The sequence below is a fragment of the Salmo salar genome, chromosome 19 (assembly GCF_965601325.2).
Source record: "Salmo salar chromosome 19, fSalSal1, whole genome shotgun sequence".
NCBI lineage: Eukaryota > Metazoa > Chordata > Actinopteri > Salmoniformes > Salmonidae > Salmo > Salmo salar.
In genome coordinates, this window is record NC_138309.1 from 70,418,421 (window position 1) to 70,444,776 (window position 26,356).

Below are 26,356 nucleotides of genomic sequence, written 5' to 3' on the forward strand. Positions count from 1 at the left end.
TGTCCCAAGTTCAGCCTCAGCAAGGAGCTGTAGAAAGAAGAGCCCCCCTGTCCCCCCATACTGTCATCCACAGAACATTTAGTAAATATTTTTGTAAATCGTTTTTTTTGTACAGCCAATATGTTTTTATTCACCTTGATGCTTTTATTCCAATCAGTTGTTTTATGCATATCAGTTATTCCAATAGATTTATTCCAGTCAGTTGTTTTATTACAATCAGTTTTTTTGGGAGGCATTGGATCAGCGTTCTCGTCGCGCCTCCTGTCAGTACCTGTTTACAGGGAAGCCAATGGTCCAAAAACATTTCATAGTTCATAACTATAGCAGTTTGGTGACATGATGTAAAGGGTCACCGAACTGGCTGTGCACTTTGGTCTTTTAGGGAGTCCCTGTTCATTTTCTACACCTGAACAGAAAAAGAGGCATGCAGGTATGTCGCAACTCATTTTGGATTAGAGCATGTCATGTGAAAATACGTTTAATGGATAGCACACGTGAGAATTTAGGACATGCGTTATTGCACACGAGATTTCACACTTAAGTTACTGAACACACAGCACTCATGAATAGGTTGGCACAGCAAAGGTATTTCAAAACATTAACACAGCAAAGGTGAGACAAAAAAACGAAAGCTCTGTCAGCAGGTTTGCTTGTGTAAATGCAGATCAGAGGTTGGCACAGTTGTATTCTTTTTAAGATTCTGCACATCACAGTCTTATGCAATTCATTATTGATTGATTCATTGTTTGTGTTATTGATGACCACATTGCAATTAGCACCTTACTCATGATATATTAGTTTAATATTATCCATAATCATATTAATGGTCATTTAGACAAAAATCATGAATAATGAAGTTTTCTTACAAGTGTATGTGGTTAAGCATGTTTTTAATCTGCGAGAGAAGGGCTACCCCTGGTGGAAGGAGGCTGTACGGCACAAAATGAGTAGTGACACGTCACAATGTAACGTACCGCGTCAGAGGGATTCGTTTTTTCATATTTTCTCGAATACTATTTGTGCATTAACATGTCAATTAACGCTGAATCGAAACTTAGTTCACACCCCGGATTTTGATGCCAACACAGTCACTGCAGGCCCATTAGTTTTCATTGCAGCCTCATTTGAATGCTGCGGTTGCGCAAATTTGTACGGAATGGGGTTAGTCACCGTTAAACACCTTGCTCTGCTTATGTTAATCGGCGTAAGGTTAAAATCAAATTAAGCATACGCTGATTAAAACACCGGGTTTTCTGAGTAGGACATGATTAGGACATGTAAACACCTGAATCTGCATTCTAACGGTGTATTTGATCTGCGCATGTGCTAGCAACATCCCAGTGACCCTCCCTCTTTAGTGAGAGTGAAGTGAGTTCGGAACAACTGAATGTATGCATCTTAGAAGTAGTTTTCACATGTCCGAACTCAGAATCAAATATGCTTACCAAAAATACCATGGTCGCAGTGGGATAACGTTTATTTTTATTGGCAATTTTCTGCATTGATCAGAGTGCCATCAGTTAGCCTGATTTCAGATGTGTTCATGTAAACAAGATTATTAGGGAAATCGTTCTTCTTGCAGAGCCTTATTGTGTGCATGTAACCATACTCACTGAGTCTCAGTTTGATGAACATACATGTAACATTTTAGCCATAAATTAGATTTCTTCATGGTGTTTTGAAGGACACTGCTGCGAAATGCCAAAAATGGCTTACTACTGCTTCTTACCTTATCAGTTACAAAGAAGAAGATTTGTATTGCTGACGTTTTTGCTATTGTTGTCTACCTTCTGAATGAGAACCAATTCTAATTCAGGAAGTTGTACACACAACAACAGATAGGCCATATAGTTGCTAAATGCTAATTTGCTTTAAAAAAAAACAACTAATTAGCAGCTTTGTGCAGCATTCTAAGTATGTTTTAATCACATGAATTTCTATTCCTTTGCAACTAGTGGTATGTATCTGAAATGTGATGCTAGTAAATGTTACATGTAGAATACACAATGAAACACTACACTCTCATGAAACACAAAGGCTATTTAAGGTAAACATAAAGAATAAACACCCAGTTCAAAGCTTATAGACTAATATTATGTATTAACTAATGTCACCGAAGATTATTGTCCCCGATTTATTCAAAGTGTCTTGTTGTATTCTATTGTTAAATGAATGGAAATTATATCTGTAGTTGACTGAGATCTGTGCAGACGTACCTACTAGTAAGCCTAAAAAACTTTGGCATTGCTCAGAGTTTTTAGCTGGTTGTACGTGTTTTTGTGAGAAAAACATGTCTCCCCTGATGTAAAATGGTTTCTCTGCCCCTCTTACCAGTGGTCACATCGTGGTTGATACCAGCTACTGAAATCTCTGCGTTGCCGATTGGGTTGTTGTTGTTATCATACACCATTCCTTTGATCCCATGATGCACCTGGAGAGGGCGGAAGGACAGTTTACTGAACCCCCCCAATAGAGCAAGAAAACAAACCTTTGCTTTTATAATACTACACCTTAGAGCTGGGCAATATGGACTATAAGTCATATCATAATACAAAAAATGTAACCATTTTGTTCGATAACGATAAATACAACGACATACAGTGCATTCAAAAAGTATTCAGACCCCTTCCCCTTTTCCACATTTTGTAACGTTACAGCCTTATTCTAAAATAGATTAAATATAATATTTTTTTCCCCTCATCAATCTACACACAATACCCAATAATTACACATTTTTTGCAAATGTATTAAACATAAAAAAAGAAATACCTTATTTACATAAGTATTCAGACCCTTTGCTATGAGACTGAAAATTGAACTCATGTGCATCCTGTTTCCATTGATCATCCTTGAGATGTTTCTACAACTTCATTGGAGTCCACCTGTGGTAAATTCAATTGATAGGACATGATTTGGAACGGCACACACCTGTCTATATGAGGTCCCACAGTTGACAATGCACGTCAGAGCAAAAACCAAGCCATGAGGTGGAAGGAATTGTCCATAAAGCTCCGAGACAGGATTGGGTCGAGGCACAGATCTGGGGAAAGGTACCAAAAAATGTCTGCAGTATTGAAGGTCCCAAGGACACAGTGGCCTCCATCATTCTTAAATGGAAGAAGTTTGGAACCACCAAGACTCTTCCTAGAGCTGGCCGCCTGGCCAAACTGAGCAATCGGGGGAGAAGGGCCTTGGTCAGGGAGGTGACCAAGAACCTGATGGTCACTCTGATAGAGCTCCATAGTTCCTCTGTGGCGAAGGGCGAACCTTCCAGAAGGACAACAATCTCTGCAGCACTCCACCAATCAGGCCTTTATGGTAGAGTGGCTAGATGGAAGCCACTCCTCAGTAAAAGGCACATGACAGCCCGCTTGGAGTTTGCTTAAAGGCACCTAAAGGACTCTGAACCAGAGACTCTGAACCATCAGATCTGATGTAACCAAGATTGAACTCTTTGGCCTGAAAGCCAAGTGTCATGTCAGGAGGAAACCTGCCACCATTTCTACGGTGAAGCATGGTGGTGGCAGCATTGTGCTGTGGGGATGTTTTTCAGTGCCAGGGACTGGGAGACTAGTCAGGATTGAGGGAAAGAGGAGTACATAGAGTTCCTTGATGAAAACCTGCTCCAGAGCGCTCACAACCTGAGACTGGGGCGAAGGTTCACCTTCCATCAGGACAAAGACCCTAAGCACACAGCCAAGACAGCGCAGGAGTGGCTTCGGGACAAATATCTGAATGTCCTCCCATCCAACCTGACAGAGCTTGAGAGGATCTGCAGAGAAGAATGGGAGAAACGTCCCAAATATAGGTGTGCCAAGCTTGTAGCGTCATACCCAAGAAGACTCGAGGCTGTAATCGCTGCCAAAGGTGCTTCAACGAAGTACTGAGTAAAGGGTCTGAATACTTATGAAATGTGATTTCAGTTGTTTGTTTTTATACATTTAAAAAAATTGTTTTTGCTTTGTCATTATGGGGTATTATGTGTAGATTGATGAGGGGGGAAAAATTATTTAATACATTTTGAATAAGCTGCAACGTAACAAAATGTGTAAAAAGTTAAAGGGGTATGAATACTTTCTGAATGCACTGTATGCACAGTTACTTGCCATTAGCATCAGGCATCTAGACAAAAAAAATGTCCAGCGCAAAGGAAACTGAGATGGTATGATTCAAGAAAAAAGTGGTCTATTTCATCTAACACAGGGCTGCCCAACCCTCTTCCTGGAGATCTACCGGCCTGTGGGTTTTCAGTCCAACCCTAATTTAACACACCTGATTCTACTAATTAGCTGCTCAACAAGACCTAAACTAGCTGAATCAGATATGCTAAATTAGGGTTGGACTGAAAACCTACAGGACAGTAGTTCTCTAGGAAGAGGGTTGGGCAGCCATGATCTAACATATCCATGGAATGCATGATTGATATTTTGACATGCAACCTGTTAAAATGGGATCCAGAATTATCAGATTTATTTTGGGCTCATTACAGATGAATTTGCCTACATTGTTTTATGCAAATTGGCCTATACTACTTAGTTCACCACCTGAGTAAGTGGGAACTCAAAACGCTTAACTAGAGAGATAACTCTAAATATGATCTTGTTGCTAGATAGCCATGTAATTGATAAATGTTATCAGTAAATGTAATGTCCAACCAAGACCTTCCAGTGCTAGGCATAGGGTACTTGATGTATTCACTGCAAATTCAACCATTTGCTCTGTGGGTGCAACAAAACCATACTACATAGCCTACTCCAATTGTGAAATGGTTTTGCTCAATATTGAGGGTTGAGAAATAAATTATATACCCACAGAAAGCTGATACTCTCTTCTCTTTAACAATAACATCAGTAGTTGCTTTAAAACAGTTTTTCCAGCAATTGCATTTTGAAATGTGCAACGATCATATGCTTGAGCTTATGCCTCCCGAGTGGCGCAGCGGTCTAAGGCACTGCATCGCAGTGCTAAATGCATCACAACAGACCCAGGTCTGATCCCGGGCTGTATCACAACCGGCCGTGATCGGGTTAGGGGAGTGTTTTGTCAGGGTAGGCCGTCATTGTAAAAAATAATTTGTTCTGACTTGCCAAGTTAAATAAAGGTAAACATATTCTTTATAAAAATACAAATCTGAATGCATCTCTCCCTCTGTTCTCACAGAGACAGGAAGTGAGAGTGGCTCGGTCACACAGCAGCGAAACAGGGACAGGAAGATACTTTCACAGCAGGAATCAATATAATGCACATTACTGTTGACCAAATAATAGTTTTACAACAAACAAATCTGCAGGAACGTTGTTTAGCATAATCACCAAAAATTACTGACCTAACCAGAATCTACTGATACTGTGCTACAGTAAGTGTGTGTGTGTGTGTGTTTATGGTGAGAGAGATTAGAGAAACTACCTGCTCCAGGAAGGAGATCAGGGCCTCTCTGTTGCCCAGCCATTCTCTTGACAGGGCTGATGCTGGGGGGAACTTGTCACAGCTGAGTTCCAGAGTGATCTCAAAGCAGTTGGTGTATAGGTAGTTAAAGTCCTGCATTCCTGTGGAGAGACACAATACTGTTAAAGTGAAGGTACATTGAACACATCTACAGAAAGATTTTTCTATGCTCTTTTTTCGTCATACTTTTTAAATTATTTGGGAACAATAGGTACTTTAGAAAGAGATTAATCAAAGATGAATGTTAACATGCACACCACCCCCATCTATTATACTGTACATTCCCCTCCATATGTATTTGGACAGTGAAGCTAAATTGTTTAATTGGACTCTATACTCCGACATTTTAGATTTGAGACATAATGTTTCATATTAGGCGACAGTACAGAATGTAAGCTTTTATTTTAGGGTATTTTCATCTGTTTTACCATTAAAAAAATTAAAGCACTTTTATGTATCTAGTCCCATTTGAAGAAGTCATATTGTGTTTGTATAAATTAATTTATAGTGTATTTAACACTAGAACTGCTAAGCGGTCATTTTGACTGATCATGATTATCATTTCTTTTTTACTTTTTCATTTTTTAACTCAAGCACCCCTCCGTCCTTTAATTTTCCTAAATAAGTCTATATAACACACTGCCATTGTTAGAATCTTAATATCCCAAACAGAACTTGTTTTAGGAGGGCATGTCATTTTTTTGGAATGGTTTTCCCCAGTTGCCCCTCCTTCCAAAAGTAGGGCCTGCTCCGCTCCTTCAAATAAAAAAATGATTGGTCACATACACATACTTAGCAGTTGTTATTGCGGGTGTAGCGAACTGCTTGTGTTCCTTCTTCTGACAGTTGAAAGTGCAGTGCCCAGCTGATAGTCCCTCTAACAATTTCATTGAAAACTAAACCTAAACTATATTGAAACCAAGTTCACACATAAAACAACAGATTAAATAAATTAAGTAAAGTATGATGGAGAGAATGGTTGAGTTGATGAGCAGGGGAAGCGAAATAAGCATAATTACATAATCACCAGTTGTGAATGAAGAACAGGGTGGGCCTTTCTATTGTATTGGTCTATTCTAATTATAGGACTAATTTTAAAATGTTATGTACCCTATATCAGTTCACCGAATCAAAGCAGTCTTATCAGTATACTCTGGTCTACTACAATTTCTTCACTTCACTGTCATTGGAGAACAAGTTGCTTGTATAGAAAACAAGTCTGGGCGGCACCATGAACAAAGTGACGCAAAATAAAGCACCTGCACAGCCGTTGAACTCCACAACAGTGCTGAATAATGACAAGACAACAGGACACAATCTAGAGAAAACAGGATACTATTACGCACTACAACCAAACAAAGGTATGTCAAAGTGGGTCAAGCAAGTGAAAGTTATGAAAATTGTGTCAACTGTTAGGACAAGGGATAACAGCTAAATTAAATCCAAATGATGCCATTGCATGAAGATGCACACAAGCACAAGCTGACTATTTTTGACTGCTCTCACATTGACACTTATATTCATTATAATGAACTGTTTAATCAATTGATGACAAAGCCTGGTTCCCTGTGTGTAACCCATTTGGTCTGTTTTGATCATCCTGTATGCTGTCTTGTTGAAGAACGACGTGCCCTCGATGTCATTTTCCTTGCACACAGGGCCTAGCTTTCTTGACACAAATGGCTCTGGGCTCCATGATGTAACTCATGCTGAAATCATCATTCTGATCTAAGTGCCCTCATCAGCCATGTTCCATCAATGTCAATACAGATCAGAGATACTTGGACTCACCACTGTGGACTGTGTACCCATCATCTCCATTCATTCATGTTTGTATGCTTACATTATTTGCATATCTTGTAAGAAATCCAGATTCAACCTTTCCGCATTTTCCTAGTGAAGATTATTTTACTTTATAACAAGCATGACCCAATGCTGAGCAAATCACCTTTATTAGAGAGCAGCAAAATCAATATGGAAATAACCAGCTGGAGGTTCTTTGGCCGATGCTGTTGAACAGACCATTCAAGGCAAACGTTATTCAAAGTGGATATCTACCCTGAGCTTTGAATATCACTCCACGACAGAGATCTCAAAATATTGGGGCCAGCATACTTGTGTTTGGAGTAAAGGAAGTGGATCCAGCTCTTTCCTCCCGCAATGTATTTTTCCATAATTTTACCGATTTAATAAATGTATGGAAATTCGTCATGTAATTTTGACCTCAGTATAGGCCTACATTGGTTGCTCCACTAAAAGTTTAGCGATTATGCTGCGTTACTTAGAGGTAATTTGTGGTTTAGTACGGTACCCTGCATCACCCCTTCATTGCTCCAGACCAGCGCAAGGGGGAGTTAGAACACTGATTATGCTTTTGGGTTCTACTGTGTCTCTAAGTGACAATGAATGAGCATCATAAACCTAAATAGAAACTGATAATTGTACACGACTTCAGTATTACTTACTAAACCTGTTGTTACACTAAGGTTTTTATTATTTTATTTTGTTAGGATAATTTTGCTCTTACTGTAATAGTGTAGCCCACTGCTGACCAGTCACATTGTACAGTGCCTGAGTGGTGCAACTGTCTAAGACACTGCATAGAAGCGCAAGCTGTGTTGCTACAGAGGCTGGTTCAATATACCTGTGCCAGCCTCAACTGGGAGACCAATGAGATGACTGTAGGTTTTTGGTTTCTCTCCCTCTAAAAACAGAAATAAATAATTCTAAATAACAAACTGGCTTTATTTACAAATTAGTATCGATGTCTCACCCCATGTTCAAGAAAGGCCTTTTTCACACTCATTTTACGTTATTTTTTAAACTAAGAGATTATTATTATTATTATTAATTTAGAATTATTTAAAAGCCGCTTGGATATTCTCACAGATATATTATTAACCCTCTTATTAGCAGGACAATATATATTGGTCACATGGCTCCCGAGTGGCGCACATGGCTCCCGAGTGCACAGAGCAACACTGGATAGCACAGAGCAACACTTTAAGGGGCATTGCACTAATAATGGCGCTGACTAGGGAAACGTTCCCGATGTTCTTAGTGCCAGTCTGCACATTCAGACTAAAACAATGTAACTAATAATGGCATCTTTATGTCAATGTTTATTTAGTTATGGATCCATAACAAATTACTACGTGAATAAATATCACTGAATTACAGAAATACCCTCCAATCTTCTATGTGTAATTATTGGCGGAGAGTCACGTCATATTTTTCGATATACTGTAGGCCTACCGTAGGCGACATGAGTCTCACTAGTGTTGAGTAATGTGCTGTTTAAAGTGGTGTAGGTCTTACTTATTTAAAGATCATATTGACGTTAGAACCAATAGCCTACAATTATTTTAGCAACGTTTTGCGCTGCAGTGAGACAAGCATGGGGACTGGTCTTGATAAATCAATGAGAGTTTTTATTTTGACTGAATCTCCATTTGTGTATTGGTTAGACTACAATTAGGTTGTAGAAATGTTATGCTCTTAGTGTAACATTTATTTAACTAGGCAAGTCAGTTAAGAACAAATTCTTATTTACAAGGACAGCCTACTCCTTCCTCCCCGTCGGGGAATTGAACCCCAGTCTGCCGCGTGCCTGCACGACACGGGGATTCTTTAGCTAAATAGCCATGTACTGTAGCCTACTCCCGACCATCATGTTGTACAGCGTCCTATTTTCCGTTCCATCCGAACAGAAACCCAGAGAGTTTTTTGTTTTTCTTGGAATAGAAACACCATAATATTAAGCAAATGAATTAAGCATAATTTCTAAAAATCAGTCCCATATACTATGTTCTTACAAAAAAGGTTGTACATTCTCTAGTACAGCCACTATTGTAGGCTATCAAATGCTTCTCAAAGATACCCTCTGGTGGTCAAACTAGCACTAACTAGCATTAATGGTACCACTGGTTGGTTGGCACTTAAACAACATGCCATAAAATTCTGTGGCACAATGCAAGCTGTGCTGCAATACGCTGCAATTTGTAAAGGAAGAGGGAACACTGTATGGAAGAGGGAACAATACCTGAAAATAATATATGTTTATTATATTAATTTATGAACGTAGCCTATAACAATAGTAATAATCTTTTTTTAAATCCTTAGTGGCATGGTTTGTGTTTTTTCTGTTCCAAAAATCCTGTTAAAACCTTGTTTAGTGTGTTTTCAATAATGTTTAGCCAAAAGGATTTGTTAAGTATACTAGAAGGGGGATTGTTGAAAATAGCTATATGTAAATATGTTATTAAACTATGTGTAAAAAGTGGGAATAAATCCAAAAGGGCAGGTCCTGTATGCCCACCTATGCTGCCTGCGGCTAGCTACAGACAGATAAAGTAGCAGTAGTGGTGGCCTGACGACGGTTCATCCTGAATATTCCTTTTGACTCCATTATCCGTCATTGCAAATATAAAAGTGGGTGTGGCTACTAACGACTGAGGCTGGAGACAGAAAAAAGCAGCTAAGCTACTAAATGGTGAAAGTGAAACAACACAGCTGAGCAGCGAAGACGCCATCGACTCTAACTGACCCAACACAGTTCACCTCTTGGACGTTTTTACGAAAGGTAAGTTATCCAGCATGTACTATTTAAACCTTACAAACAAGATAGTGTACTCCCAGCTCCCCAGATAAAACAGTTTGATGTCAGGCTATCTAACTAGCGAGGAAGCTTGCCAGCTAGTAAGCTAATAGATAGCTTAGCCTAACTACGTTACTTGGATAGTGCCACGTGTTAGAACTTGAAGGCATATTTTAGAGCTCATAAACAACTAACGAGCCTAGCTGTACAGTTACCATCAAAAACAGACTGGTATGGTCGCATTAAATTGTTGTATGTAACTTTAGCTACTTTGTGTAGGTTACTCGTTGGCAAGCTACTTAAATGGAAAAAGACTCCAGCCAGTGCCTCTTCCCGCTCATGATCTACAGACTTTCATTAGCACATGTAAAGAAACTAGCTCTCCACCACCAGGTAGCTTGTTAACAAAATGCGAAGTAATGTAACAGTGTGTGTGTGTGTGTGTGTGCACCCAGTGTTTAAATAGGCCGCCCTATTAAGAGCTGGTGAATATGGTTGGATCATGTTAAGACATTGAATTGTGCGTTTGTGTAATGTGTTGTCAGAGGTGACATTACCTTGTTGTGGTACAATTTCTTTTGAGGAAAAACTTTTGTCTTTATTAAAAAAACTATTTCCTTATGTATTTAATGACTCATGTTTATTTATAACTCTGCCTCTGCCTTTAGGTAAGTGGTCTTGTTTAAGAACAATTGGTTTCTGATAAGATGAAACAGACGCAAACGGTCACATGCTTGTGCACGAATTGACAGCTGGGCATCAGCAAGTCTGACTCCCCCCGGACAGTAACCAGGGCATATCACTGAATTACACCAATTCACTGTCATGTAAACAATCTGTCCGATGACTTCGTTCTGTATGTAAATATGCTGTTCTGTCTGTTCCTTTGATTTGTGAACTTTAAGACTGGCACCTCTCTGGTGAATCATATATACTTCCGTTCAATTCCAGAATGCTCTAGACACAGTGCCTGGCAGAAATATTCATCCCCCTTGGCGTTTTTCCTATTTTGTGGCATTACAACTTGTAATTTAAATAGATTTTTATTTGGATTTCATGTAATGGACATAGACAAAATAGTCCAAATTGGTAAGTGAAATTAAAATAATAACTTGTTTAAATTAAAAAAAATGTAAAAAATTATGAAAAGTGGTGCATGCATATGTATTAACCCCCTTTGCTATGAAGCCCCTGGTGCAACCAATTACTTTCAGAAGTCACATAATTAGTTAAATAAAGTCCACCTGTGTGCAATCTAAGTGTCACATGATCTTTCACATGATCTCAGTGTATATACACCTGTTCTGAAAGGCCCCAGAGTCTGCAACACCACTAAGCAAGGGGCACCTGTTCTGAAATGCCCCAAAGTCTGCAACACCACTAAGTTCGGGGCACCACCAAGCAAGCGGCAGCATGAAGACCAAAGAGCTCTCCAAACAGGTCAGGGACAAAGTTGTGGAGAAGTACAGATCAGGGTTGGGTTATAAAAAATATCTGAAACTTTGAACATCCCACGGAGCACCGTTAAATCCAATATAAAAAATTTGAAAGAATATGGCACCACAACAAACCTGCCAAGAGAGGGCCGCCCACCAAAACTCACGTACCAGGCAAGGAGGGCATTAATCAGAGAGGCAACAAAGAGACCAATAATAACCCTGAAGGAGCTGCAAAGCTCAACAGTGGAGTATCTGTCCACAGAACCACTTTAAGAGAGCTACACAGAGCTCGGTTTTACAGAAGAGTGGCCAGAAAAAAAGCCATTGCTTAACCTCTCTTGGGTAGGGGGCAGTATTTTCACGTCCGGATGAAAAGCGTAACCAAAGTCAACTACCTGTTACTCAGGCCCAGAAGCTAGGATATGCATATAATTGGTAGACTTGGATAGAAAACACTGAAGTTTCTAAAATTGTTAAAATAATGTCTGTGAGTATAAGAGAACTTATATGGCAGGCAAAACCCCGAGGACAAACAATCCCCCCCAAAAGAATTCAGCCTACCACTATTTTCAATTGCTGTCACTTTTATTAAAAGGAAAAGTCCTCCCAGATTGCAGTTCCTAGGGCTTCCACTAGATGTCAACAATCTTTAGAAAGAGTTTCAGGCTGGTTTTTAGAAAAATGAGCCAGAAATTGTCCCATTTGGCTGTAGTGTTTCCAAGCGCATGAATGAGAGCGCATTCTTTGGTATTTTTCTCCGGTAAAGACAATAATGATTCTCCGTCTTAAATTGTAGCGTTTATTTACATATTAGGGTACCTAAGGTTTGATTATAAACGTTGATTGACTTGTTTGGAGTAACGTTTGGGATTCATTTTGTATGCATTTTGATGGAGGGAAACTGGGAGAATTATTGACTGAAGTGCGCCAGCTAAACTGAGTTTTTATGGATATAAAGAAGGACATTATCGAACAAAAGGACCATTTGTGATGTAACTTGGACCTTTTGGAGTGCCAACAGAAGAAGATCAAAGATAAGGCATTTTTTATATCGCTATTTCTGACTTTTGTGTCGCACCTGCCGTGTTGAAATATGAATATTCATGGTTTTGTATGCTGGGCGCTGTCCATAGATAATCGCATGGTGTGCTTTCGCCGTAAAGCCTTTTTGAAATCTGACACAGCGGCTGGATTAACAAGAAGTTAAGCTTTATTTTTGATGTATTACACTTGTGATTTTATGAAAGTTAAATATTTATAATTCTGCAGTTTGAATTTTGCACTCCGCGATTTCACCGGATGTTGGCCAGGTGGGACGCTACCGTCCCACACCCCCTAGAGAGGTTAAAATAATGTTAAAGTTAAATGTTAAAGTTAAAGAAAAAAATAAGCAAACACATTTGGTGTTTGCCAAAAGGCATGTGGGAGACTCCCCAAACATATGGAAGAAGGTACTCTGGTCAGACGAGACTAAAATTGAGCTTTTTGGCCATCAAGGAAAAGTCAATGTTTGGTGCAAACCCAACACCTCTCATCACCCCGAGAACACCATCCCCACAGTGAAGCGTGGTGCTGGCAGCACCATGCTTTGGGGATGTTTTTCATTGGCTGGGACTGGGAAACTGGTCAGAATTGAAGGAATGATGGATGGTGCTAAATACAGGGAAATACTTGAGGGCAATCTGTTTCAGTCTTCCAGAGATTTGAGACTGGGACGGAGGTTCACCTTCCAGCAGGACAATGACCCTAAGCATACTACTAAAGCAACACTGAAGTGATTTAAGGGGAAACCTTTAAATGTCTTGGAATGGCCTAGTCAAAGCCCAGACCTCAATCCAGTTCAGAATCTGTGGTATGACTTAAAGATTGCTGTACACCAGCGTTCCGCTGGTGTACAAAACCATGAATATTCATATTTGTGGTATACCACAGATTCAACTTGAAGGAGCTGGAGCAGTTTTACCTTGAAGAATGGGCAACAATCACAGTGACTAGATGTGCCAAGCTTATAGAGACATACCCCAAGAGGCTTGCAGCTGTAATTGCTGCAGAAGGTGGCTCTACAAAGTATTGACTTTGGGGGGTGAATAGTTATGCACTCTCAAGGTTTACATTTTTTTTGTTCTATTTTTTGAAGATGTAAATATTTGATTTGTAACAACATGGTAAGCATGTTGTGTAAATCAAATGATACAAACCTCCCTCAAAAATCTATTTTAATTCCAGGTTGTAAGGCAACAAAATAGGAAAAATGCCAATGGGGGTGAATACTTTTGCAAGCCACTGTAGATCCTGAAAAGACTTGGGACGTGACTTACGTCAGCTGACGCAACAGGTACATGTAGGAGACGTTTCATGACAACATTATTTTTAGGTTAACCTCATAATGTTGCTAAACGTCAGAAAGTACATTGAGAATCCCACAAAATGCAGTTTCTGGTAACCACTGGGAATGTAACTTTCATCAGTGGGTACCTACAGTACCAATAAGGCACTTAACCTGTTAGGGCTAGGGGGCAGTATTGACACGGCTGGATAAAAAACATACCCGATTTAATCTGGTTACCACTCCTACCCAGTAACTAGAATATGCATATACTTATTACATATGGATAGAAAACACCCTAAATTTTCTAAAACTGTTTGAATGGTGTCTGTGAGTATAACAGAACTCAAATGGCAGGTCAAAACCTGAGAGATTCCTTTACAGGAAGTGGCCTGTCTGACCATTTCTTGAACTTCTTTTCCATCTCTATCATTTACTAAGGATCTCTGCTCTAACGTGACACTTCCCACGTCGTCCATAGGCGCTCAGAGCCCGGGAAAAAACAGAATGTCGTCATTCCAGCCCCAGGCTGAAACACATTATCGCCTTTCTCAAGTGGCCGATCAAGGGACACTGGGCTTAGGCGCGTGACCCGACCGCCCCCGCCTTTGGGATTTTTTCCTCTGTTTGCCGAAAAGGAGATTCCCTGTCGGAATATTATCGCTTTTCTACGAGAAAAATGTCGTAAAAATTGATTTTAAACAGCGGTTGACATGCTTCGAAGTACGGTAATGGAATATTTAGAATTTTATTGTCACGAATTGCGCCATGCGCGCGACACTTCTTTACTATTTCGGATAGTGTCTGGAACGCACGAACAAAACGCCGCTATTCGGATATAACGATGGATTATTTTGGACCAAACCAACATTTGTTATTGAAGTAGCAGTCCTGGGTGTGCATTCTGACGAAGACAACACAAGGTAATCAAACTTTTATAATAGTAAATATGATTATGGTGAGTGCTAAACTTGCCGGGTGTCTAAATAGCGAGCCCGTGATGCCTGGGCTATGTACTTAGAATATTGCAAAATGTGCTTTCACCAAAAAGCTATTTTAAAATCGGACATATCGAGTGCATAGAGGAGGTCTGTATCTATAATTCTTAAAATAATTGTTATGCTTTTTGTGAACGTTTATCGTGAGTAATTTAGTAAAATGTTTGCGAATTCCCCGGAAGTTTGCGGGGGGTATGCTAGTTCTGAACGTCACATGCTAATGTAAAAAGCTGGCTTTTGATATAAATATGAACTTGATTGAACAAAACATGCATGTATTGTATAACATAATGTCCTAGGGTTGTCATCTGATGAAGATCATCAAAGGTGAGTGCTGCATTTAGCTGTCTTCTGGGTTTTGGTGACATTATATGCTGGCTTGAAAAATAGGTGTCTGATTATTTCTGGCTTGGTACTCTGCTGACATAATCTAATGTTTTGCTTTCGTTGTAAAGCCTTTTTGAAATCGGACAGTGTGGTTAGATTAACGAGAGTCTTGTCTTTAAATAGCTGTAAAATAGTCATATGTTTGAGAAATTGAAGTAATAGGATTTTTAACGTTTTGAAAATCGCGCCACAGGCTGCCAGTGGCTGTTACGTAGGTGGGACGAATTCGTCCCGCCTAGCCCAGAGAGGTTAAAATCCATCTTTATGCCATTTTTCTCGTAAAAAAGCGATAATATTCCGACCGGGAATCTGCGTTTAGGTAAACAGACGAAAGAAAACATAGCATGGGGTCGACGCGGGCACGCGCCTGAGTCTCACAGTACTGTAACCAGCCACTACCCAAACGCGCTACTTTTTTTCAGCCAGAGCCTGCAAAGCCACGATTCAGCTTTTTGCCGCCTTCTGAGAGCCCATGGCAAGCGTCCCACCTAGCCCATAGAGGTTAACAGTGTGCACGTTCAGGGAAGATTCAAGGACATCTCTTATAACGTTACTGATTAACGTTATTTAGCTGTTTAAAATCCCCCACATTTATACACCCTGAAAAGACTTGGGATGTAAGTTTTGTCAGCGGACACCACAGCTATGTAGAAGGCACGTTTCACAATAACGTTATCATGACTTATGTGGAGGCTAAAATATCTTTGTGGTCACGTCCTGGAACATAATTATGTTAGCTGGGTTGTTCCATCCCACTTGATCTAGTTAGAGTAGGATAGCAGCCTACATGAGAAATACATTGTAATATTCATTTAACCATCTGGATGTCACCGAGATACAGTCTACTGCTCAATGGGGAGAGTTTACACTGCAAGCCGGCAACACAATAACACTGGGCACAGTGTCCTTCGCTTCCGCTTGCTGAACACTGCTGTCGTGTAGGAGAGGGAGGTAGTTAGCTAGTGTAGCCAGCCAGGGTGACAACAAAAGCACATTTATTTTAGCTAGTGATTTTGTAAAAGAATAAGAAAGAAAACAAATACTCTTATAAAAACTGAATGACTCTGAACCCCAAGTCCCAACTTTGGCAGACAAGTTTCACATTCTTGCTGAAGTTTCTCGTCACAAGCATAAACTAGCTAGCTGGGAGGGGCTCATCAGGACGACTGACTGAACTGAATCTGTTCGTATCCACCTGACTGAATTGAATCCGTTCGTCTGACTATCAGCTGCACGACATACGTCATCAATTTGGGCATCATGCGTGTCCATATAACCTGTCCCTGGGGTAGAATGCAAAGACTACTGGGAATTGAAGGTAATAGCCAAAGCAGCAAAGTTTGGCATAGCCCTTTACACTCACAGCCCGTATATTTGGTAGATTTGGTTACTGATAAGCGCCTAAACTGGTATGCAGAGGTTGTACGTTAACATGCTATACATTTCGTCAGCGCTCAGAGTCTCTGCTTTAAAGTGATGTATTGGATTCAACTGACAGACATTCTAAACGTGAGCATCACGCGCAACAATAAGATGCCCCCATCCCTCCCGCCAATTGAGCTATTTTTGCACATTTCATGTTGTCAGAGAGGGGGATGCTGAAAATTAAGAGAACTGAAGGTGTTCTAAAACATGATTATAATAAATACCTCTTTGATGTTATACAAGCAACCCACACAATCACAAGTCCAAATGTGCATTTTACATTTCCATATTATAAAACTCATGTCATTTACAGTATCAATGTTGATGATCGCTATGTCAGGTCGCAATTGTAAATGAGAACTTGTTCTCAACTTGCCTACGTGGTTAAATAAAGGTAAAATTAAATAAATAAATAAATGTTTGATGAACGATTGAAAGGATAACATGGTGTCATGCCCGGGGTTATTCTGAACATATTATTTGCCGTATTGTGAAGAAAGTTTGCTGCAGAGGACGCACCTGAATGCACTCCGGACTTGCACTCGATATGTCCGATTTTAAAATAGCTTTTTGGTGAAAGCACATTTTGCAATGTTCTAAGTACATAGCCCAGGCATCACGGGCTAGCTATTTAGACACCCGGCAAGTTTAGCACTCACCAATATCAGATTTACTATTATAAAAGTTTGATTACCTTTTGTTGTCTTCGTCAGAATGCACTCCCAGGGCTGCCACTTCAATAACAAATGTTGGGTTGGTCCAAAATAATCCATCGTTATATCCGAATAGCGACGTTTTGTTCGTGCGTCCCAGACACTATCCGAATGGTAAAGAAGGGTCGCGCACATGGCGCAATTCGTGACAAAAAAATTCTAAATATTCCATTACCGTACTTCGAAGCATGTCAACCGCTGTTTAAAATCAATTTTTATGCCATTTTTCTCGTAGAAAAGCGATAATATTCCGACCGGGAATCTCCTTTTCGGCAAACAGAGGAAAAAATCACAAAGACGGGGGCGGCCAGGTCACGCGCCTAAGCCCACAGTCCCTTGATCGGCCACTTGAGAAAGGCGATAATGTGTTTCAGCCTGGGGCTGGAGTGACGACATTCTGTTTTTTCCCGGGCTCTGAGCGCCTATGGACGACGTAGGAAGTGTCACGTTAGAGCAGAGATCCTTTGTAAAAGATAGAGATGGCAAAGAAGTTCCAGAAATGGTCAGACAGGCCACTTCCTGTAAAGGAATCTCTCAGGTTTTGACCTGCCATTTGAGTTCTGTTATACTCACAGACACCATTCAAACAGTTTTAGAAACTTTAGGGTGTTTTCTATCCATATATAATACGTATATGCATATTCTAGTTACTGGGTAGGATTAGTAACCAGATTAAATCGGGTACGTTTTTTATCCAGCCATGAAAATACTGCCCCCTAGCCATAAGAGGTTAAAGGGAGTGCTCCTAATCTCAGCTTGTTACCTGTATAAAAGACACCTGTCCACAGAAGCAATCAATCAATCAGATTCCAAACTCTCCACCATGGCCAAGACCAAAGAGCTCTCCAAGGATGTCAGGGACAAGATTGTAGACCTACACAAGGCTGGAATGGGCTACAAGACCATCGCCAAGCAGCTTGGTGAGAAGGTGACAACAGTTGGAAGAAACTCAAAAGAACTGTCAATCTCCCTCGGCCTGGGGCTCCATGCAAGATCTCACCTTGTGGAGTTGCAATGATCATGTTAATGGTGAGGAATCAGCACATAACTACACGGGAGGATCTTGTCAATGATCTCAAGGCAGCTGGGACCATAGTCACCAAGAAAACAATTGGTAACACACTACGTCGTGAAGGACTGAAATCCTGCAGCGCCCGCAAGGTCCCCCTGCTCAAGAAAGCACATATACATGCCCGTCTAAAGTTTGCTAATGAACATCTGAATGATTCAGAGGACAACTGGGGGAAAGTGTTGTGGTCAGATGAGACCAAAATGGAGCTCTTTGGCATCAACTCAACTTGCCGTTTTTGGAGGAGGAGTAATGCTGCCTATGACCCCAAGAACACCATCACCACCGGCAAACATGGAGGTGGAAACGTTATGCTTTGGGGGTGTTTTTCTGCTAAGTGGACAGGACAACTTCACCGCATCAAAGGGACGATGTACGGGGCCATGTACCGTCCAATCTTGTGTGAGAAACTCCTTCCCTCAGCCAGGGCATTGAAAATGGGTCGTGGACGGGTATTCCAGCATGACAATGACCCAAAACACACAGCCAAGGCAACAAAGGAGTGGCTCAAGAAGAAGCACATTAAGGTCCTGGAGTGGTCTAGCCAGTCCCCAGACCTTAATCCCATAGAAAATCTGTGGAGGGAGCTGAAGGTTCGAGTTGCCAAACGTCAGCCTCGAAACCTTAATGACTTGGAGAAGATCTGCAAAGAGGAGTAGGATAAAATCCCTCATGAGATGTGTGCAAACCTGGTGGCCAACTACAAGAAACGTCTGACCTCTGTGATTGCCAACAAGGGTTTTGCCACCAAGTACTTAGTCATGTTTTGCAGAGGGGTCAAATACTTATTTACCTCATTAAAATGCAAATCAATTTATAACATTTTTGACATGCGTTTTTCTGGATTTTATTCTTGTTATTCTGTCTCTCACTGTTCACATAAACCTACCATTAAAATTATAGACTGATCATTTCTTTGTCAGTGGGGAAATGTACAAAATCAGCAGGGGATCAATTACTTTTTCCCCTCACTGTATGTGTACCAAAATGACAATATATTTCTTTAAAGTGACATGTGAAAGCCTTAAACTGTAAGATCTAATTGTATAGATCAGTTAGGTAATAAGAAGCCCACCTTCAATTGATGCCCACCTGATCCAGATTTCAATTTGTAATGGTCTTTTTTGAATTGCGTAAATCATTGTGTGATGGTGGGGATGCAGGGCAGTGTTCCAAACAAAAAACTACAAGTGTGGTTGCTTCAGTTCCTTCCGAAGGCATAGCCATGACAGGTCCAGAAAGCACCTACAAGTTGAATGCTTTTCCTGAGTCATAGACGTGTATTGACATAAATTAATCATTTAGACCTCTCACACAATCCATCCATCCTCCCTGGCATCTGTCTACATAATTTCTTGTCACGAACTCCACAAACTCCTGTCACGAACTCGGACACCTCCTGCGTCTTGATTTTCTGGGTGATTTAAATATGGACTGGCTTTCATCAAAACACCCATTCAAGAAAAAGATTCAAACTGTAACTAGCGCCTGCAATCAGGTTAATGTTATCAGCCAACCTACCAGGGTAGTTACAAACAGCACAGGAATGACATCATCAACATGTATTGATCACATCTTTACTAAGGCTGCAGAAATGTGCTTTAAAGCAGTATCCAAATGAATCGGATGTAGTGATCATAATATAGTAGCTACATCTAGAATCACCAAAGTACCAAAGGCTGGGCCTAATATGAAGTGAGTGTGGAAGAGGTGAAACAAATTGTTTTCTGTCAACAATGACAAGCCACTAGGGTCTGACAACTTGGATGGAAAATGACCGAGGATAATAGTAGTAATAGTAGTAATAGTAGTAGTAATAGCGGATGATATTGCTACACTTTTTTGCCATATCTTCAATCTAAGCCTACTAGAAAGTGTGTGTTTTCAGGCCCGGAGGGAAGCAAAGGTCTTTCCGCTACCTAAGAATAGTAAATCCCCCTTTACTGGCTCAAATAGCCGACCAATCAACCAAATAGCAACCCTTAGTAAAGTTTCGGAAAACATTGTTTGACCAGATACAATGCTATTTCACAGTGAACAAATTGACAACAGACTTTCAGCATGCTTATAGGGAAGGATAGTGGAAGACGGCATTTAGTTCCACCTCTGGGCACTATGAGTACCTCGTCATGCCGTACGGGTTGATGAATGCTCCAACAGTCTTCCAATCCTTTGTAGACGAGATTTTCAGGGACCCGCACGGGCAGGGTGTAGTGGTGTATATAGATGACATTCTAATATACTCTGCTACACGCGCCGAGCATGTGTCCCTGGTGTGCAAGGTGCTTGGTCGACTGTTGGAGCATGACGTGTACGTCAAGGTTGAGAAATATCTGTTCTTCCAACAGTCCGGCTCCTTCCTAGGGTACCGCCTGTCCGTGTCAGGGGTGGAGATGGAGAATGACCGCATTTCAGCCGTGCGTAATTGGCCGACTCCAACCACGATAAAGGAGGTGCAGCGGTTCTTAGGGTTTGCCAACTACTACCAGATGTTTATCCGGGGCTTTGGTCAGGTAGCGGCTCCCATTACCTCACTGCTGAAGGGGGGACCGGTGCAACTGCAGTGGTCAGCTGGGGCGGACAGGGCTTTTGGTCACCTGAAGGCTCTGTTTACGTCGGCTCCCGTGCTGGCTTATCCTGATTCCTCCTTGGCATTCATAGTAGAGGTGGACGTGTCTGAGGCTGGGATAGGAGCTGTGCTGTCTCAGCGCTCGGGTACACCACCAAAGCTCTGCACCTGTGCTTTCTTTTCGATGAAGCTCAGCCCGACGGAGCAAAACTATGATGTGGGGGACCGGGAGCTTTTGGCTGTTGTCAAGGCTCTGAAGGCGTGGAGGCATTGGCTTGAGGGGGCTAAACACCCTTTCCTCATTTGGACTGACCACCGCAATCTGGAGTACATCCGGGCGGCTAGGAGAATGAACCCTCGCCAGGCAAGGTGGGCCATGTTTTTTACCCGTTTTGTTTTCACCCTATCCTACAGACCAGGTTCGCAGAACGCTAAGGCAGATGCACTGTCCCGGATGTATAACACAGAGGAGCGGTCCACGGATCCCACTCCCATACTTCCGGCTTCTTGCCTGGTGGCACTGGTGGTATGTGAGGTTGACGCAGACATCGAGCGGGTGTTACATACGTAGCCCACTCACACCCAGTGTCCAGTTGGGCATCTGTACGTTCCGTATGATGTCCGTGATCGATTGATCTGTTGGGCCCACACGTCACCCTCTGGTCATCCCGGCATCGGTCAGACAGTGCGCTGTCTTAGTGGGAAGTACTGGTGGCCCACTTTAGCTAAGGACGTGAGGGTTTATGTTTCCTCCTGCTTGGTGTGTGCTCAGGGCAAGGCACCTAGACACCTGCCCAGAGGGAAATTACAACCCCTACCCATTCCACAACGGCCGTGGTCACACCTACGCATCTTCCTCCGTCACAAGGAAACACCACGATTCTGGTCATGGTGGATCGGTTTTCTAAGTCCTGCCGTCTCCTTCCTTTGCCCGGTCTCCCTACGGCCCTACAGACTGCGGAGGCCCTGTTTACACACATCTTCCAGCACTACTGGGTACCTGAGGATATAGTGTCTGATCGGGGTCCCCAGTTCACATCGAGGGTCTGGAGGGAGTTCATGGAATGTCTGGGGGTCTCGGTCAGCCTGACCTCAGGGTTTCACCCCGAGAGTAACGGGCAGGAGGAGAGAGTTAACCAGGATGTGGGTAGGTTTCTGCGGTCCTATTTCCAGGACCGGCCGGGGGAGTGGGCGGCTTTCATCCCGGCAGAGATGGCCCAAAACTCCCTCCGCCACTCCGCCACTCCACCACTAACCTGTCTCCGTTACAGTGTGTACTAGGTTATCAGCCGATTCTGGCACCGTGGCATCAAAGCCAGATCGAGGCACCTGCGGTGGATGAATGGTTTCGGCGCTCGGAGGAGACATGGGATGCTGCCCAAGTGCGCCTGCAACGGGCCATCAGGCGACAGAAGGCGAGTGCCGACCGCCACCACAGTGAGGTCCCGGTGTATGCACTGGGGGACCGGGTCTGGCTCTCGACCCGAAACCTGCCCCTTCGCCTGCCCTGCCAGAAGCTGGGTTCGCGGTTTGTGGGGCCATTTAAAGTCCTGAGGAGACTGAACGAGGTATGTTATAGGTTACAGCTTCCCCCTGATTAACGTATTAACCCCTCGTTCCATGTGTCTCTCCTCAGGCCGGCGGTGGCTGGTCCGCTCCAGGCGTCTGAGGTGCGGGACGTTCCCCCCAGGCGTATACTGTGCGAGCCATCATGGACTCAAGGTGTCGGGCGAGGGGCCTTCAGTACCTCGTGGAGTGGGAGGGGTATGGTCCGGAGAAGAGATGCTGGGAGCCGGTGTGTTTTTCCCTGCGTGGTAATCATTGTTGTTTTCTTTTCGAGTAAAGTACGTCTTTTACTCAGTTATGTGTCCTGCACCTGACTCCGTCCTAACTGCTGCACACTGACACATGACACTCATTCTGCTTTTTTTTACTACTGTTAAGGCCTTAATGCGTTCAATGTTATGAACCTAGGGTAATTGACAGGCTAAAGACCACCTAAAAAAGAGCATTGTGCTCTTTAAGGATGTGCCCTTTACTAATGACCTTAACAGATCATTTTTACCTTTTTAAAAAGAGTTCTCAGCTACACATCCCAGATTTAATGGCCAACAGGTTATGAACCTAGGGCTCCCATGTGCACATGGTCACCATATCTACACAACATGCTTAACCTGTTATGGCTAGGGGGCAGTATTTTCACGGCTGGATAAATACCCGATTTAATCTGATTATTAGTCCTGCCCAGAAACTAGAATATGCATATAATTATTAGCTTAGGATAGAAAACACTCCAAAGTTTCTAAAATTGTTTGAATTGTGTCTGTGAGTATAACAGAACTCATTTGGCAGGCCAAAACGTGAGAAGATTCTGTACAGGAAGTACCCTGTCTGACCATTTCTTGAACTTCTTTTCCATCTCTATCTATTACAAAGGATCTCTGCTCTAACGTGACTCTTCCATAGGCTCTCAGAGCCCGGGAAAACCCTGAATGTCGTCATTCCAGCCCCAGGCTGAAACACATTATCGCCTTTCTCAAGTGGCCGATCAAGGGACTGTGGGCTTAGGCGCGTGCACTGGCCGCCCCCGTCTTTGTGTTTTTTCCTCTGTTTGCCGAAAAGGAGATTCCCGGTCGGAATATTATCGCTTTTTTACGAGATAAATTGCATAAAAATTTATTTTAAACAGCGGTTGACATGCTTCGAAGTACGGTAATGGAATATTCAGAATTTTTTTATCACGAAATGCGCCATGCGCACGACCCTGATTTACCATTTCGGATAGTTTCTGGAACGCACGAACAAAACGCCGCTATTCAGATATAACGATGGATTATTTTGGACCAAACCAACATTTGTTATTGAAGTAGCAGTCCTGGGAGTGCATTCTGACGAAGACAACAAAAGGTAATCAAACTTTTGTAATAGTAAATCGGATTTTGGTGAAGGCTAAACTTGCTGGGTGTCTAAATAGCTAGCCCGTGATGGCTGGGCTATGTACTTAGAATATTGCAAAATGTGCTTTCACCAAAAAGCTATTTTAAAATCGGACATATCGAGTGCATAGAGGAATTCTGTATCTATAATTCTTAAAATAATTGTTATGCTTTTTGTGAACGTTTATCGTGAGTAATTTAGTAAATTGTTAGTAAATTCCCCGGAAGTTTGCGGGGGGTATGCTAGTTCTGGACGTCACATGCTAATGTAAAAAGCTGTTTTTTTATATAAATATGAACTATATTGAACAAAACATGCATGTATTGTATAACATAATGTCCTAGGTGTGTCATCTGATGAAGATCATCAAAGGTTAGTGCTGCATTTAGCTGTCTTCTGGGTTTTTGTGACATTATATGCTAGCTTGAAAAATGGGTGTCTGATTATTTCTGGCTGGGTACTCTGCTGACATAATCTAATGTTTTGCTTTCGCTGTAAAGCCTTTTTGAAATCGGACAGTGTGGTTAGATTAACGAGAGTCTTGTCTTTAAAATGCTGTGAAATAGTCATATGTTTGAAAAATGGACGTTTTCGGATTTTAGAGGAATTTGTATTTCGCGCCACGCCCATCATTGGATATTGGAGCAGGTGTTCCGCTAGCGGAACGTGTAGATGTAATTAATGACTTGCGCCCAGAAGTGTCTTCGAACACATTCATTTCTGCTTATGAAGCAATAAATAATTGACAGGCTAAAGGCCACCTAAAAAGATCATTGTACCCTTTAACAATTTACCATTTACTAAATGGCCTAAACAGATACATTTTACCCATTTAAAAAAGTAGTTCATGTTCACTGTCAGTCCAGAGGCATTGCACCCTCCTTAAAGAACAGAACACGAGCCCTGAAGACATAACAGCTAAGGAATCCTTGAATCCTTTATTCTCCATGGGGTATTTTAAAAGTGAGTTGAATATTCAATATAATGTTTGTATATAGATATACAGTTGAAGTCAGAAGTTTACATACACTTAGGTTGAAGTCATTAAAACTCATTTTTCAACCACTCCACAAATTTCTTGTTAAAACAAACTATAGTTTTGGCAAGCCGGTTAGGACATCTACTTTGTGCATGACACAAGTCATTTTTCCAACAATTGTTTACAGACAGATTATTTCACTTATAATTCACTGTATCACAATTCCAGTGGGTCAGAAGTTTACATACACCAAGTTGACTGTGCCTTGAAAAAGCTTCGAAAATTCCAGAAAATGATGTAAAAAAATGACATCAAGGATTTAGGAGCTTCTGATAGGCTAATTGACATCATTTGAGTCAATTGAAGGTGTACCTGTGGATGTATTTCATGGCCTACCTTCAAACTCAGTGCCTCTTTGTTTGACATCATGGGAAAATTTTAAAAAATCGGCCAAGAAAAATTATAAACCTCCACAAGTCTGGTTCATCCTTGGGAGCAATTTCAAAAAGCCTGAAGGTACCACGTTCATCTGTACAAACAATAGTACGCAAGTATAAACACCATGGGACCACGCAGCCATCATACCGCTCAGGAAGGAGCCATAGATGAACGTACTTTGGTGCGAAAAGTGCAAAGAACAACAGCAAAGGACCTTGTGAAGATGCTGGAGGAAACAGGTACAAAAGTATCTATAGCCACAGTAAAACGAGCCCTATATCGACATAACCTAAAAGACCGCTCAGCTAGGAAGAACCCACTGCAACAAAACCGTCATAAAAAGGCCAGATTACGATTTGCAACTGCACATGGGGACAAAGATTGTACTTTTTGGAGAAATGTCCTCTGGTTTGATGAAACAAAAATAGAACTCTTTGGCCATAATAACCATCATTATGTTTGGAGGAAAAAGGGGGAGGCTTGCAAGCCGAAGAACACCATCTCAACCTTGAAGCACGGGTTGGCAGCGTCATGTTGTGGGGTGCTTTGCTGCAGGAAGGACTGGTGCACTTCACAAAAAAGATGGCATCATGAGGGAGGAAAAGTATGTAGATATATTGAAGCAACATCTCCAGACATCAGTCAGGAAGTTAAAGCTTGGTTGCAGATGGGTCTTCCAAATGGACAATGACCCCAAGCATACTTCCAAAGTTGTGGCAAAATGGCTTTAGGACAACAAAGTCAAGGTATTAGTGGCCATCACAAAGCCCTGACTTCAAACCTTTATAGAATTTGTGGGCAGAACTGAAAAAGCGTGTGAGAGCAAGGAGGCCTACAAACCTGACTCAGTTACACCAGCTCTGTCAGGAAGAATGGGCCAAAATTCACCCAACTTATTTTGGGCAGCTTGTGGAAGGCTACCTGAAACGTTTGACCCAAGTTAAAGAATTTAAAGGCAATGCTACCAAATACTAATTGACTGTATGTAAACTTCTGACCCACTGGGAATGTGATGAAAGAAATAAAGCTGAAAA

General features: G+C 41.7%; 1 protein-coding gene across 2 annotated transcripts in view; it reads right to left on the reverse strand.

Moving 5' to 3' along the window:
- Positions 1-26,356, reverse strand: part of cpn1 (carboxypeptidase N, polypeptide 1) — a 185,866-nt gene that overhangs the window by 21,992 nt on the left and 137,518 nt on the right. For both annotated transcript variants that reach the window (XM_045701860.2, NM_001141729.1), the window contains 2 exons: positions 5,407-5,546; positions 2,332-2,431 (listed from right to left, as the gene is read on the reverse strand). In XM_045701860.2, coding sequence (XP_045557816.1) covers positions 2,332-2,431; positions 5,407-5,546 — 240 coding nt within the window. The remainder of the gene's footprint in view (positions 1-2,331; positions 2,432-5,406; positions 5,547-26,356) is intronic.